The 16,465-nt window shown below is 41.6% G+C and overlaps 1 protein-coding gene across 2 annotated transcripts in view; it reads left to right on the top strand.

Moving 5' to 3' along the window:
- Positions 1-16,316, top strand: part of NDEL1 (nudE neurodevelopment protein 1-like 1) — a 32,459-nt gene extending 16,143 nt beyond the window's left edge. Inside the window, exons 6-10 of one of the 2 annotated variants that reach the window (XM_012655705.1) lie at positions 381-554; positions 4,668-4,759; positions 8,184-8,335; positions 11,645-11,679; positions 15,080-16,316. In XM_012655705.1, the coding sequence (XP_012511159.1) occupies positions 381-554; positions 4,668-4,759; positions 8,184-8,335; positions 11,645-11,679; positions 15,080-15,087 (461 nt within the window). In that variant the 3' untranslated portion in view covers positions 15,088-16,316. The remainder of the gene's footprint in view (positions 1-380; positions 555-4,667; positions 4,760-8,183; positions 8,336-11,644; positions 11,680-15,079) is intronic. The other variant, XM_012655704.1, reaches the window with a different exon arrangement.
- Positions 16,317-16,465: the final 149 nt, after the last annotated feature.

The raw sequence follows: 16,465 nt of genomic DNA, 5'->3' as shown, positions 1-16,465 counted from the left end.
GCTAGGATTACAGGCGTGAGCCACCGCGCCCGGCCAAGAATATTTATTTTTGTGTCATATAGGTTCACTATGAGTTCTACTTTGGACTCTGCCCTATTTCTGTTTGCATAGGGGCATAGGTAACTGTTCTCTTAGGTTGTAACATTTTTAAATTCTAAAAGATTATTTAGACAGCTGTCATTCCCCGCCCCCCCCGCCGCTCCTAGAACCCTGTTGTCATTTTTATTCTTCTAGAAATGAAAATTATTAAACAGGAAATGAATTTTTGAAAAATAGTGATTTAGGAAGAGACCATCTTTATGACATTTCAGAGGGGACTTTGCTTGATGTATTTGCTCCCTCTGGTGAGTATTACTGCCTTTGTTTGCAACATTTTACAGATTTAAGGCAAGAACTAGCAGTTCGGGAAAGACAACAGGAAGTAACCAGAAAGTCAGCTCCTAGTTCTCCAACTCTAGACTGTGAAAAGATGGATTCTGCTGTTCAGGCATCACTCTCTTTGCCGGCTACTCCTGTTGGCAAAGGAACAGAAAACAGTTTTCCTTCACCGAAAGGTATGTAATGTCATTTCTTTTTGAGGTAGTTGCTGGAGGGTTGGTTGATGAAGTGGGTTGCTAGGGTTTAAAGAGTAATTTCAGTTTAAAAGTTGGTTAAGTGTAGCACTATGTGAAGCAGAAGAAGAAATTGTTTTCCTAGGTCACTTATACGCAGGAAACAATGAGGTGATGGCTACATTTAAGACAAGAGCAACTTAATAATTTGAGATTTTTAAAAGTTAGAGGTTTTTAAGGAAAGTTTATTTTTTGATTATAGTGATAATACATGTTCATGTAGAAAAATTTAAAAACACAGAAAAGAAAAAAGAAAATAAAAATCATCTGTTATCTTACCAAAGACAACTACAATTAACATTTTGAGATTTTTTTCTATCCTGTGTGTTTGTGCACACCTCCTTGTCACACACAAGTGTTAAGATCATATTTAAATACAGTTTTATTTCTTTGGCCACTTACCATATGGGGAGACTAGAGGCCTTTATGCACAGAATGTGCAGAGAATCATCAAGGTACCATTCAGACTCATGTGAGACTGGCTTGGATGGACATGCCCATTCTGTTACATGCTTCAGGAGTTGCCATTTTCAAAGGTGACATTCAGAATAACTGATGAATAATGCATGGAGAATACTTTTGCCTTAAAATAGAATCCTAAAGGTCTTGATTCAGATTTGTTTAGATTTTGTAGCTTGCAGATCATATTTCAGCTACTTCCATTCCCCTATGCTTTTTTTTCCCCACCCCATACTGAAGTTGTCTGTCCTCACACCCCTTTTTAAGTATGGGGTTTTATCTTTAAGTGCCGTGAGAAGCTTTGCTGTGTGCATAATTAGTACAGTAAGTTTTCTGTATCTGTGTTGCTCAATATAATAGCCACTAGCCCATGTGACTATTTAAATCTATTTTAATTTAAATGAAGTAAAATATAAAATTCAGTTTCTTAGTCACATTAGCCACATTTCAAGGCTCAATAGCCGTTGAATAGTTAATTCAACTTGCTTCATGTTGTTATGAGGTGACATCAGATAAAGTATGTGAAAATGCTATGTGGTCATAAGGTGTTACTAACTACAGTAGTATGTGCCGAGTTTGCTGCTGAGGACATACATGTAGATAGATATAGCAGTCATCAGGAGCCCTCACTGTCATATTTTCAGAATAGCCGCTTGTATATTTGAAATTTTCACAATTACACCTGAGAATTAACAAAGTTTTGCTTTATATTACTAATCACACAGATAAGTTCTGAAAATTCTTTAGTTGAGCACTAACCAGAATAGTTAAAAGCCTCAGGTGAGGCCGGGCGCGGTGGCTCACGCCTGTAATCCTAGCACTCTGGGAGGCCGAGGCGGGCGGATTGTTTGAGCTCAGGAGTTCGAGACCAGCCTGAGCAAGAGCGAGATCCCGTCTCTACCAAAAATAGAAAGAAATTAATTGGACAGCTAAAAAATATATAGAAAAAATTAGCCGGGCATGGTGGTGCATGCCTGTAGTCCCAGCTACTTGGGAGGCTGAGGCAGTAGGATTGCTTGAGCCCAGGAGTCTGAGGTTGCCGTGAGCTAGGCTGACGCCATGGCACTCACTCTAGCCAGGGCAACAAAGTGAGACTCTGTCTCAAAAAAAACAAAAAAAGCCTCAGTTGAGATGACACCCAAAGGTATCATTCTTTTGAAGCCTGTTAGAGTTTTCATTCAGGGACTTGGGGAGTCAACAGGACATAGAGCTTGCTCTGGCATAGAATGACACGTGTCATCTCTATGGCAGTTATATTTGTCCAAACATGGTTTTAGACTGGAACTGATAGCATGACTGACTAACCTAAAAGCTGCAGTGATCACTGCCATTTCATGACAAGAAAGCACGGAAGTTGTGAGAAGCAGGTGGCCAGAGAAATCAGTGGCAGGATTGAGGAGCTGATCTCTATGAAGTGGTCTGTCTTTAATTGCATTTTATTTATACAATGCCTGTTTTCAAAAAGCATTTAAGACAACTTACTGTAAAAGCACAGATTTAATAATACCTAAAATACAAAACTTGAGGAGAATAGGGATAAATGAGATCCAGAAATCCCTGCCAAGAAAAGTATAGCAGTTTATATCACATTGAGCACCTGTTTTTGCCATGCATATTCTAGATGCTGGGAGCATAGTGGTACATAAGACACAGTCCCTACCTTCTGTGAGATTATATTCTGGAGGAGAAGGACAATAAACAACAACAAACTCACAAAATTATTTTAGTTGCCGATTAGCACTCTGTAGAAAATAAACAGATAAAAAATAATAGCTAACCTTTATTGAGTACTTACTGTGTGCTAGACATTTAAAAAGTACATTAACTAATTTAAACTTCGTAACAACTTCACGAGGTAAGTGCTGTTTGCCCCTTTTTACATGTGGGTAACTTAACCAAGGTCACACAATTACTAAATGGCCTGACTGAATTTGTATACAGCTGTTTAACTCAAGAGCTCTTAATCATCATGCCATATAGCTCTTAAATGTGCACGACTGAAAACTTTTACTGAGCGTGAAAGATGTGAATAAATATCAGGGTAAATACTGTGGTTCTGAATGGGAAGACTTGACTTAGTTACAATATCCATTCTCCCTGAATTACTCTATAATTTCAACTTCTAATAAAAACCCTAACAGGATTTTAAAAATTGACAAGTTGATATTAAAGTTATTCTAGAACAGTAAATGTACAAGAATAGCAAAGAAAAGTTTGAAATAGGCTAATTAGAAGAAGGGCCTTTGCCCTTCGAGATACCAAAATATATTTTAATCCTATAATAATTAAAGTAGCATACTATTCTAGTGGAATAGACTAATTCAGTGGACATGAACTATATTCAGATATTTAGGGAATTCAGTTTATGATCGTAGTGCCATTGCAGATAAGATGGGTTTTCACCAAATGGTATTAGGAAAATTGGCTATCCATTTGGAAGAAAAAAGTTTAGATATCTACCTTATATCATAGATAACTATAAATTCCAGGTGAATTAAATGGTCTAAATGTAAAAAAAAAAAAAATTAGAAAAATACTAGGTGAAAATATGGGGAACATTATGATATTGAGATGGGGAAGCCAAAAGTTCCCCTATCAAAACTTAGTTTAAAACAAATTTTTTTTTTTTTTTTTTTTTTTGAGACAGAGTCTCACTGTGTTGCCTGGGCTAGAGTGCCGTGGCGTCAGCCTAGCTCACAGCAACCTCAAACTCCTGGGCTCAAGCAATCCTCCTGCCTCAGCCTCCCGAGTAGCTGGGACTACAGGCATGCGCCACCATGCCCGGCTAGTTTTTTCTATATATTTTTAGTTGTCCAATTAATTTCTTTCTATTTTTTTTTTTTTTTTTTTTTTTTTAGTAGAGACGGGGTCTCGCTCTTGCTCAGGCTGGTCTCGAACTCCTGAGCTCAAACAATCCGCCTGCCTCAGCCTCCCAGAGAGCTAGGATTACAGGCGTGAGCCACCGTGCCCGGCCTAAAACAAAATTTAAAAGATAAATGTTACACTGAGAGACGCGACATATGTAAGAGAATGGGTGAATATCCATAATGGATAGAGCCATTGCACATTCACAAAAGGAATGACAACCCAGTAGGAAAAAGTGCAAAGAATAAACATGATTTTCAGAAGAGGAGATTCCAATGATTAGTTGTTATGGAAATAGAAATTAAAACAATATGACTATGAAATTTCCCAAAGAAGAGATAATATCTAATACTATTGAGGATACCACCATACAGATTGCTGATATTGGCACAACCTTTTTAGGGGGCATTTTGGCAGTGTCTGTTAAGGTGAAAAAGATGGGTATACACTGTAACCTAGCAGTTCTATTTTTAGGAATTTCATTTATAGAAACAATTGATGTTTAAGAACACATGTCCTTGTAGCATTATTTATAGTGATGAAAAATTGAATATTCTAAATCTCCATCAATTGGAGAAGGGTTAAACCTGTTGATGGTATCTCCACTCTATCCGTAGTTTGAAACAGTATTTTGATACTGTGTTGAATGTACACTACTTTGTAATATCAACAACAAAACTTGAATGTAAAGGGAGCAGCAATTGTAATCACTCACCTTTTATTTTTCTCTAGCTATACCAAATGGTTTTGGTACCAGTCCACTAACTCCTTCTGCTAGGATATCAGCACTAAACATCGTTGGGGATCTCTTACGGAAAGTAGGGGTAAGCGTTTAATTATTTATCACTAGGTATTTCCACTGCTGAAGTATCAAATTATTTTTAATTTGGAGTGAGGGAGGAACAAGAAAGGATACCTTCCTGTGGTAAAGGCTGTAGTGAAGCGAGAAGCAGAAGCATCTGGTGACTAGCGTAGGCTAGTCCAGGTGACACCTTCAGGGCTGGGCTTGCCAGTGTCCCTGTAGAAGGGCCTGTGCCGTGAGCTCTGAGGTTGCCACTTGGGCATTCTTCCTGCTCCCCATTGCTGTTTCTACAGCATGGTGCCTCCCTCCTTGTCTAAAGTGCTTCCTCGAAGTCTTGCTTGTGTGTCTTCTATCACCTCTAGTCTTGTTTTTTGCTGCTAACATCCTCCTGGTCATTCTCTCTTGTGTTTTGTGGGACTCTTAACATTTGGCTCGTGGCATTGCTTTCTCCTCTTAGTTTTGCCCATCTTACTGTTCCCTGACCACCTCAACTTCGGTGCCTTATCCTTGGCTTGAGCCTTGTATTCCAGAAATGTTTGGCTTTTGAAATATTAAACGTGTTTTTCTGCTTAATCGGTTTTTTACTCTCTTTACTACTACTCTTTGACCTTACCAAGAGTAATACTCCGTTTTTTTTGTTTGTTTTTATCAGCCATCTCTTGCTTTCACGTCCTTCCTGTCTCATAGATCACTGACTGTGTCACTGTTGACTTCATGGTCTCTTTGTCCATAAAGGAGACCTGCAATCTGGATCAGCCAAGCAACTGGATTACTAGAAATAATTATAGAACATGTGGATTTATGTCACTGTGAAGTTAGTGTTTCTGGCATTAACTCCCTTTCCTGTTTCTCTCGGTGACTTTTACCTCTCTTTTTTTAAGTAATCAACCTGTGCAACTTTTCATTATCTACCGCCTCTTCACTTACTTTTTGTGTGAGACACTGAAAAAATCAGAAATTGCATTATACTTTATCTAAAGAAGAAATGGCAGCCCAAGACACAAGGTCCTATGTTTGCCTTCTGTAGCTCATATAACAGCTTCTAATCATCACATTAACTCTAAATCTGCATTTTAAAGTTACTATAAAAAGTGATGTGCACAAGTCATTCATATAGTACATAGAATGATCCTCACTCCCAAGATAACCATTTCTTATGTCCTCTTTGTTGTAAGAGTTGTGGTATTTACCTCTGTAACTTAAAATAATGCGCTTATATTTCTGTAATATTGGTTTAATGAACTTTAAACAGAGATGAATAATTTATTTCACCTCCTCCTAATTTTTTACTTTTATTTTTTGTTCTTCTGTTGGTCATTTTTATAACTTTAAATATGTCTTAAACCTCTGTTTCTGAGTTTATTAGGCTGTATCTTAATGCCCTCTCTTCTCCCTCCATATCCCCCAACCCCTTTTTTTCCCCTCTTGAGCCCTCACTAGTTGTGAGTTCTCTAGTGGTTGGCTCTAAAAATTGAAAATTAGTCAAGCAGCTTTTACAATGATGCCCATGTATACAGTACCTACTGCACAATAACAGAGAAGCTGGGCTCTTGGGTGCGCCTTTATATTTGGGTCACTCAACAGATATTTAAAGCATTTTGTTCTTTATCATTTACTGAAAATCATATCAGGTTTTTTCATATTTGTATCATAGCTGACTTGTATGCCTTTTTCTTTTTCTCAGCATTTCTAATTACCTTTCTTGTGTGTAGAAGAAATGTACACTTTCTTTACTATGTCTCTTATGTATTCCTGCTTCTGATTCACACTCTTTGCAAATGCCCTGACATGCTTCTAGGACTGCCGTAGGGCTGTTAGCCTTGAATTTCTCTGCATTGCACCCTTGGGTTAGTTCTGCCTGTGTCTCAACCCCATGTTGTCTCCCTTGTTCCATGTTTGTTTTGCTTAAGTACTTTATTCAGAAGTGGTGCATGAAAGTTTAATTTGGTGTCCTTGCATGGTTTACCTATTCAGCTGTCTTCTAAGATGTCATCAGAACTTTTGGTGTGCTGTTACCTGCCAGCCCATCCATGCTTTTATACTTCTTTACGTGACTTTGTCCACTGACTTGAACTGGAAGCCCTTACCCCTCGCTTGCATCCTCTTCACAGAGACATCAAGGCCATCTGCTTTAAACTTTGACTTCTTTTCTCTTTCTGTTATTATCCTCCTATTATTACCTCTGTCTGTAGCCATTCTTTCTTTTTGTCTCAGTGGTAAAAGTGTCATATTTCTTCTGCCCATGGCCGATTTTGTCCATCTGTGCTTTGGATTCCATTCCTTTTCATCTTTGTTTCTCCTGTATCTTCAGCTTTTACTATCTATATTAATATTTATGTATTACACATTATATATATACATATATACTTTCTATGTAATATTTGCGTATTACATATCACATAATTTTTTAAATCTTGAATAGCAAAGTAAAAGCTATTCTTTTGACTTATATCTCTCTTTAAGCATCACCCTGTTTCTCTCTTCCCTTCACAGCCAAGCTTTTTGAAAGCGTGTCTCAATTTGTTAGCATTTTGACTGCATGTGCACTCCCCAGACATTCTAGTCTGGGCTCTGTTCCCTGCTCGTGCCACTAAGACTGCTCACTGGTGATCTCAGTGCTGTCATCCAGTGGATGCTGTTCTGTCCTGATTTTACTTGAAACATTCACCACTAACCTGTTTTTTGTTTTTTTTTTTTTTTAAATATCCTCTTTCCTCTGTGTCTCTGACACTGTTTCATGGCTGCTCCCACCTTTCTGTCCATTCCTCTTAGTCATCTTGTTGGGTCTTTATCTGCCCACCCTTTCAGTGGGCAGAAATCTCAAGTGATATTTTTGGATTTTCCAAATTTTTAAAATTTTTTTAAAATTTCAAAATATTAAGGGTGTACAAATGCTTTTGTTACATGGATACCTTTTATAACGCTTATGTTGGGGCTTTTAGTTTGCCCATCACCCAAATAGTGTTCATTGTACCCCATTGGCTGGTTTTTACCTGCCGCTCTTCCCTCTTTCCTCCCCTCCTTCGATTCTTTATAGTACTTGCTCCCCAAAGACACAAACACACACACACCCACACCCACCCACACCCACACCCAATACCAACTAACAAACAGTCTACAACTGAGAAACAAACAATGGATAGGATCAGGAGACCCAGGATCTGTCTGTACCTACCTGTGCCACGTTTTTCTAAGTTGTCAGGGGAGGATTATGTCCACATTCAGTAATACTGAGAGGAATAAATAAAATACTCTGAGCTCATTAGAAAGTGAGTCAGCTTAAACATTTCCTCTTTTTATTGGAAAGGTGATTAATTATGGCTTAACTAACCACCATTAGCAACTGAGAGTAAGGTTTGGGGCTTGACATAGAAATGGTTTGAAATGTAAATTTTTATGTGCAGCTACTGTTTTGACAACCAAATCATTCCTTCTTCCTTTTGTAGGCTTTAGAATCCAAATTAGCAGCTTGCAGGAATTTTGCAAAGGACCAAGCATCACGAAAATCCTATATTTCAGGGAATGTTAACTGTGGGGTTCTGAATGGCAACGGCACAAAGTTCTCTCGATCAGGGCACACGTCTTTCTTCGACAAAGGGTAAGTCCTACATGTTTTCAGTGATAATTTGTTGAGTTGGTGGTATAGTTGCAGGTTATTAATAGGGAGCTTATCTGAAGCCTTGCAAAGGTAAACTCAGTTTGATAAACCTCCATGAAACCTGTTACCATTCTAATCTTAGGGTACATGAAATGTGTTGCTGCTTTCTAGTCCTCATGGCGTCTGTTGCCCTGGGAACCCTGAGTCTGAAGCTCTGTCCTTGGAAGTAGACTCCTGACAGGCAGCAGCGCTGGGCTCTGGAGAGTCAAGATGACTGTCAGTCCCTGTTCTCAAGGGGCTTATAGACTAGTAGTCTTTCTTAGCAAATATTTTTTAAGGATAGAAGAGAACTCTGCATTTATGTATACGCAAACTCTACTACAAACCTCCTGTCTGAAGATTTTAGAAAAACATAAAGCCCTGATGTATTTAGGCACTGGATCCAATACAGTTTAGGAGATCCAACTTTTGTATGAAGGGAAAACATTTTGGGGGGATTAAAATTTAAAATATAAATTGTCTTAAGATTGAAGCAGTGATATATCCTTAATGCAAAAAAAAGTCAGTTTGTATAGAAGTATATGAAGTAAAAAGTGAATGTTTTTTGCTTTCACATTATTTTTGCATTCCTTATAGTTACTCTTAGGCATGTAAAATCATATTTTTATGATAGACACCTGCTATAAGCTTTTTGCCACACTTTTATGGGATTGTATTTTAAATATTGCTCTGCAACATGCCTATCATGATTTACATTGCCAGTATCTTTCCATGTCAGTATATATTATTATACCACAATTTATTATTATTTTTTAAATACTCTGTGGCTATACTCTTGTATATGTATGCCTTAATAGAGGTAACTAGTTAGGACCTGTGGTCTGGGCATGCTGACCGTATTACCTAAGGTAGTTGTTATTGGAACAGCCAGCTGAGGCCCCCGTGGTCCCTTGCCACTGTCTCTGAGTCACAGAGGCAGTTCGTTCTTGTTTTTCTGTGAAAACAATGCAGGCACAACTCTAGAAATTTTCATAATTTCTTAAAGGAGCTTGTATTTTCTGCCGTCTGCAATAATTGTGGCACATTTATGGAGGACCTGATTTGATACATAGTCCACTCTAAAAAGAGTCTTGCTGTCTGTCCTTGTATTACATATTTCATTAAGGACATTCTATTAAAAGCACATTCTAAAATACCAGTATACAAATCAGAACTTTAATCTGCCCATTGGGGCTCCTCAGGTGGGGTAAGTATAAAATTGATCTTCTAGGCTTAGGAGTTTTCAGGCAAATTTGAGGAGTGTACCTGTTTTTATACTGTAATGGTAAATGGGATGGATAGATACTTTTACATGAGAGTAGCCATTTCCCCCAAATGATACGGAGAAAGTTTGGGGGTAGTATTACTGAGTGTTGGGAAACAATACCTAATTATTTTTCCTGCAACTTGTAATTACCTCCAGTATAGTAGTTACTAGCCTCTCTCTGGAATCATATTTCTTGGCAGGCCTTGGGCACCTTATGATGTGAGAACAGGCATGAGTCATAAATGGATTAGTTGGGCAGATGCCTTTGGGTCTGGAAAGTCCTTAAGGACTGTCCCAATGAGGGAGGGATAACACATCTGTTCAGACTTACTGCTCCTGGTGCAGAGCAGCAGGGCAGGGCTTGCCTGTAGCGAGCCAGCCCTTAGGGAGATGCAGGGGAGTCAGTGTAAGCTGCAACCAGGTGTGGTTCTTGGGCGTCTGACTCCCTTGAGGAGCATCCTACATGCAGGTGCAGGCTCCTGACCTGAACCTGGAAGTGTGCTTCCCGGTAGAAGTAGTTACCGATGATACTTAATTTTGGTTTTAAATTGTACAAATTTTTTTTATTTTTGTACTGTTTCTATTAAGAATTAAATATGCTCTTGTGGACCAGGCGTGGTGGCTCTCGCCTGTAATCCCAGCACTCTGGGAGGCCGAGGCGGGTGGATTGTTTGAGCTCAGGAGTTCGAGACCAGCCTGAGCAAGAGCGAGACCCCGTCTCTACTAAAAAACAGAAAGAAATTATCTGAACAACTAAAAATATATAGAAAAAATTAGCTGGGCATGGTGGCGCATGCCTGTAGTCCCAGCTACTCGGGAGGCTGAGGCAGGAGGATTGCTTGAGCCCAGGAGTTTGAGGTTGCTGTGAGCTAGGCTAACCCCACAGCACTCTAGCCCAGCAACAGAGTGAGACTCTGTCTCAAAAAACAAAAATACGCTCTTGTTGGCTGGCATGTGTGCAGGTGTTTAGCTTATGTGATAAATGGATTATATATGCACACTGAAATATTAACCTACTATTGCTTGAATTACTGTCTTTGTCTAGTTGCTGTATTGCTAAGGATAACTGTGTTGTGGATTTTGCTGTGTTTTCACTTCCTTGCTGCTTTGCTTTGATTCTGGCTTCCTTCTGGCCTGCCCGGCTTTTTATCTCCTGCCTTTCTTCCTGCTGACCTGTTGACTAGATAAAAACCAAGGTGGTATGTACCAGCTACAAAAGGAAGGGGGGGGGAGATATTATAATTCCCAGATCTATTATACAGTCTGGCAGGTTAAAACAAGAAAGCCCAGTCTGTATAGAAGTGTAGAATTGTAGCTTGTAGTTTTAGCATGAGAAAAAGCTCCTCATTTGAAAAAAGGCCTTTGGCTCTAGAATTTGCCTGCCCCTCCCCTCTCTCTCCTGAGGAGTCTCTCTGCAGCACTGACACCGTAGCTTACTCATGCTGCCAGAGAACTATAGGAAGATTGTTGGGGAGGGGGGGGGGAAGAGCTAATCAAAGTAGATTTGTGTGCGTGTGCATTGTGTGGGTGTACGTGTGTTCACCCCACCTTCCCATCACCCTCACAGTCTTCAGATGTAGTTAGAGCTTAACTAGGTATATTGCTTTATGGGATTCAAAAATACTTTGTAAATTCTGGTTGTTTGAGGGTTTCTTGAATCAGGATTTTATCTAGTCTGCGATCACTTCTGGCAGCTCCTAAGAGGTGGGTTGCTGTGCCTACTTCCCAGGTGTTGCTATGTTTCCTCCAACTACTAATAGCCTTTATATCACCCATCTAAAAGATACAGATTTCCTGTGTACTGTAGTCACTTGGATTCTGTCAAAAACATTCTTTTTTTCCACGTGACTTTTATTTAGTTTCTTATATATCACTTGTCCTATTTTTGTAAGCCAGTCTGATTTCTTTTGGCCTATGTGTAGGTGGGCATGGAGTAATTTTAGGGCATGATGTGAAAATAGTATTTGTATTACTGTTTAATGTTTTTTCCTTTTTTTTATTAGGCAAGAAAAAGTCATATTTCCCACGTTGTTCATGGGTAACTGAATTTGTTTGCTGTGCTCTTTTTCATTCTTTCTTAATCATGGTGTGTGGTGGAAGACACATTAACTGGTTTTACTAACTGCATGGGGCTGACTCAGCTTTAACCAACTTACAGCCCGTGAGTGAGCTTTCAAGAGCCTGTCTGACTCGACTAGATACTATTATTATTAATTCAGCTGTGTAAAACAGGAATAAATTAGTTGCAGTGGTCCTGGGGCAGCTGTGACTAGTGTGCCAGGTGGCACTCCTCATATGGGGTAGGGCACTGCAGATGATGTCTGAGTCTGGAGTTGGGGGGTAAGGTTCACTGTTGGGCACTGGGACCACACCGGACTGTTTTCATGGGACTGGAGTTCTTCCTGTGACCCAGTTGCTTCTGTTTTCTCAAATTAAGCACTAATGATAATGGAGCCTTGTGTATGGCTCTCCCTCACCTCTGTGCTCATGCTTGTGTTCCCAAATTACATTGGAATGGTAGATGAGGACATGTGTAAGATCTTCCTTACATTTCAGAACTGCTTTTCAGTTAGCAAAGCCTGAGCTGAGGACTGGAGCTGCTCTGAGCCCACGATTACCCATTGAAGTAGGGAGACAGGTCTGGAGTATGTGCCTGCGGGCTCTTCTGAATCAGCTCTCGCCCACTCTTGTCTTTTCCCCTTCCGTCCTCTCAGGTGCACCCTTCCTTGCATCTTGGACAGATATGTTTCCATCCTGTTGCGTTAGATTGATTGTCCTCCTGACCAGCTTCTAAGTGTGCATTGATTGGTTCTTCCCCCTTTCGTGTCTTCCGTTGCCTTCGTACAAGTGACCTTCACACCTTTTCATAGCTGGATTCTCTATTTTTCAGACTCTTTAACTAGCCTTTGGTGGTAAGATCGTGAAATGTCATAGCCTCTGGAACCTTTTTTACACATATGAGTCCCAGACCTGTTATCTCCATGCCTGCCTGTTCCCTCTTCCTTCAGTCCTGTGTTGTCCACTGGGACATTTCCCTTTGGCTCTTTTGCTGCCTCCTGAAACCAAACATGGTGAGTATAGTTATCTCTTCTCTCAGAAGCCTTTCCCCATTGTGCAACTTTGCACTCTCCCAAAAGGACCTCACCAGACCCATAATCTCCCTCTGGTCTTTAACTTCCCACTTCTTGACTTAGAAGAGACATGCTAGGTGGGACTCTGGCGGAATTGTCTTTCTCTCTCTGCTCCACCCACCTTCAAATCAAGAGTCCCATTTCTTTACCTCGCTCCTGTTCTCCCTTTATATCCTGGACTGCACTGCTCACCTTTCCCACTGGAGCCGACCGCACCGGCAGCACCAGGGCGCTTGCTTGCTGGGGACTATCATGTGCCCCTGACCGGAGGAGACTAGGAAAGGATGGTGGCCTGGGCATTTGGAGGAGGTTGTGGGCCTGACTTCCCTAGTGATATGTTGCTGGTTGAGCTCAGGTTAATGCCTAGACCTTCTCTTGCCTTGGTTTCCTTCACAGTATAACAAGGGGGAGTTCCTTAAAGGTCCATCTAACTTGAAAATGTTGGCGTCCTAGCCCTAAACCCACACGTGGATCCATCCTCCTGGTTGCTGCTTTTGCACATTTCTGTAGACCAGGTGCCAGATTCTTCTTGACAGCCAACAGTGCTCCTTTTCTACCGAGTTGGGGGCTGTCTGCATACAAGTTTGGGGACTTGCCCTGCTACTGTGATCTGCGAGGCTGGGAACCTGAGGTTCACGTGTTGAAAGCTGAGGCCATTTGTGGGGCCTGCCTAGTTCTACCTGAGGTTGGTAGGAGAAGCAGGCATCAGAGACTTTGGGACTAGCCAGACAAATGACAGATGGAGCTTATTATATGGGGACTAGAGTGGCAAATAGGACGTGGCCCTTGGCCCCAGAAGAGGCACAGGCATGTATGTAGCCTTGGGAAAATGGAGATGGGTAGTGTAAGGCTTTCCAGTATGATGAACCTCAAAAATCAGACCTCTCCCAGCCCAAAGAGAAAGGGAAAATTCAGGACAGTGTACAACAGAGAGAAATGACATTTGTCAGAGCCTCCTTCCTGTTGCTCTTGGTCTGTGTGTGTGGCTTGATTTCAAACTCCAAATACATACTCAGAGTTTAGTTTCTTTACACATGAACTCTGTTTCTTCAGAGTAGACAGGGTTGTCAAGTCTATTTATATGCCTGTTTCTCTGAGGTTACACTCACCTACCTCTTCAGTCGTCTTTGCAGGAAATATGTGTCTGCAGGCTTTTGTTGTTTTGTTTTGTTTTGTTTTTAGTTTGTTTTTGAAGAGAACCTCTCTCCATGAGTCTATATTCAACTCCCTGGACCCCCCTGAGGAGTAGGTGGGGGGACAGTGAGGGGCAGGTGTGCTGCAGTGTAGCCCCTTGTTATGGTTGCCCCAGTCTCCCAAATTGTTAGCGGGACAAATTTTCCTAGGAAGTTTTAGAAGATGGAAAGGCTGAATTGGCCTCCTGAGAGAGGTTCCAGGTCTCCACTCCCTTACTCCCTGGCTGCTACCTGTGGCTGCGCTGCTAGGTGGGCAGGGCTGGGGCTCTCCGGGCACTGGGTTCTGGCTGTGGGCTCTTTGCTGGGCTGGGCTGCCTGCACACGACTCTGCAGAGAAAAGCCTTGCTTGCTAAACAATTTTTAAAATGTTATTTTTCTCCCTCTTGTTAAGGTATTCATGTACACTGTAGGAAATTTGGAAAAATAATAAAAAAGTATAAAGTAGTAAACAAAATTTAACCACAACCCAGAGGGAAGAAAAGTAACTATTGTTAAATTTTATTTTTATGATATATATGACTATGTACATATATATGTGTGTATATGTAGTAGGTGTGTTCTGGATTTAGCTCCATAGATAGTAATGTCTATCTATATAATGGGCTGTAGTCTAGAATCTATACCATTTACTTTTTTTCTTTTACGTCATTAAACATACATAGTTTGGTAACCTGCTTCTTTTATCCACTTAGCATTAATTACATTCTTAGTATTTTCCCATGCTATTAAAAAACTCTGTAGAATGTGTTTTTAATGGCTGTATAATATTTCATTGTTTAGTTTTACCATTTTATTTAACTAGTTCCCTATTGCCAGACATTTAGAACTGCTCTACGGGAAAAATCAGGGCTGCAGCTGCAGCGGCCAGTGTGATGCAGTTGCCAGGAAGGGTCACGTGGGCTCGGTTCCGTAGGACTACCGAATTCTCAATTCTCTAACCAACCCATGCTTTCCAGGCAGCCCCTTCCCCCAGGGCCATGAGGGCCCTGCCATGGGCCAGGAAGAATAGTTTTAGAAAGCAAATGAATTTGTTGTTGTGTGTACAGAGATTTTAAATAACAGTTTCTTTTTGTTTCCCCCTTTCCTCCCTTCCCTGCTCTGGTCACCTCCACAGGGCAGTAAACGGCTTTGACCCAGCTCCTCCTCCTCCTGGTCTGGGCTCCTCGCGCCCGTCGTCAGCACCAGGGATGCTGCCTCTCAGTGTGTGAGTGCCCGGCCTCGGTGGGGGCTCCTGCCCTCCTCCAACAACCCAGGACACCCACGCCTCGCCCCTCGGTGCCTGGGCCCAGCCCTGTGCCCCTCCGTCTGCCTCCCCACAGCTGGCAGAGGGCAGGCTGCATGCAGCGGCGGCTGCTGGGCCCTGCCCAGCCCCAGGACTCTGCGCGATATCAATACTGGCTATTTTCTCTTCTCGCCGTAGTGCCGTTGGTTTCACATGATTGCACTTTTGTGGGTCACAAGGTGATACATACGTGTATTACTTGGTCACTGGATGCAGAAGTACCCATTCATCACACCTGCCTCATAGCTCCCACTCTGCTGTACTGATAGGATTTAGTTGTGTTTAGGACATTGCAGATCTTCTAGAAGTTCTCCCCCAAATCAGGTCGATGTATGCCCTCCCCCTGTGCTTCCACCCAAGCATCTCAGTGCTCACGATCATGTGTCCCCCCGCTCCACCCCTCACAGTCTGGGCCTGTTTCTGGCAGAGTCAGGAAGGTTACTGAATTAGGGAACATTTTCTACATCTTCTGATTTTACTTAAGCAGTTGCCATTCCACGCACTTGCCTCCTAAAGCAGCAAAGTGCCCGTTGGAGCCCCAGATGGCAGGAGCCCGTGGGGCCTGGGCACACGCAGGCTGAGCCTCTGTGCTGTCTCCTCCTCCGTGTGCCTCAGACTCGGAGGAAGGGGGGCAACCTCTCGCCAGCTTCCTGGTCCTTCAGTTCAATGACATCTTCAGAACATTTTTGTTTTCTCTTCTGAGGGCCCGTCCAGTTGTGTTAGGAAGGGTTGAGTGGCCCGATTCCAGGGCTGGCTGGTGCCAGCTCCTGGGGGCAGACTGACCAAAAGCAGTCGTCCCTGTGCACCCCGTGATTACTCTCATGCTGCATTTACTGTTTACATTTGTTTTCTTGTACATAGGTTTGTAAACATTATTGCCTAAGATATTTGTATATAACTTGGGCTTTGTAGCTTTTATTTATTCAGAACTCATATGGCATGTTAATGACTTATGATGGTGTCCTACTCTGGGCAGCTGTATAGGATCATCATGTGGTTAAAAACAAATACTTCCCCTCAAAAAAAAGTCTTTTAATGTGGAAACAATAAATTTCACAGAAAAAAAGGATTGAAGTTGCTTTATTGGGTTCCTGCCGTCTCTGAGAGCAGAGCTGGAGCCAGGTTCAGATGTTACTTCTGCCCTGACTTGGTACGTGCAATGGACAGCAGCTGCGGGATGGGACACGGAAGAGTCAGGCGGCCTCGGGGGATGTCTTA

Source organism: Propithecus coquereli, unplaced genomic scaffold (genome assembly GCF_000956105.1).
Source record: "Propithecus coquereli isolate 6110/MARCELLA unplaced genomic scaffold, Pcoq_1.0 Scaffold482, whole genome shotgun sequence".
Taxonomy (NCBI): Eukaryota; Metazoa; Chordata; class Mammalia; order Primates; family Indriidae; genus Propithecus; species Propithecus coquereli.
The sequence above is the reverse complement of the archived record's forward strand: the minus strand, read 5'-3'. Positions and strand labels throughout refer to the sequence as shown.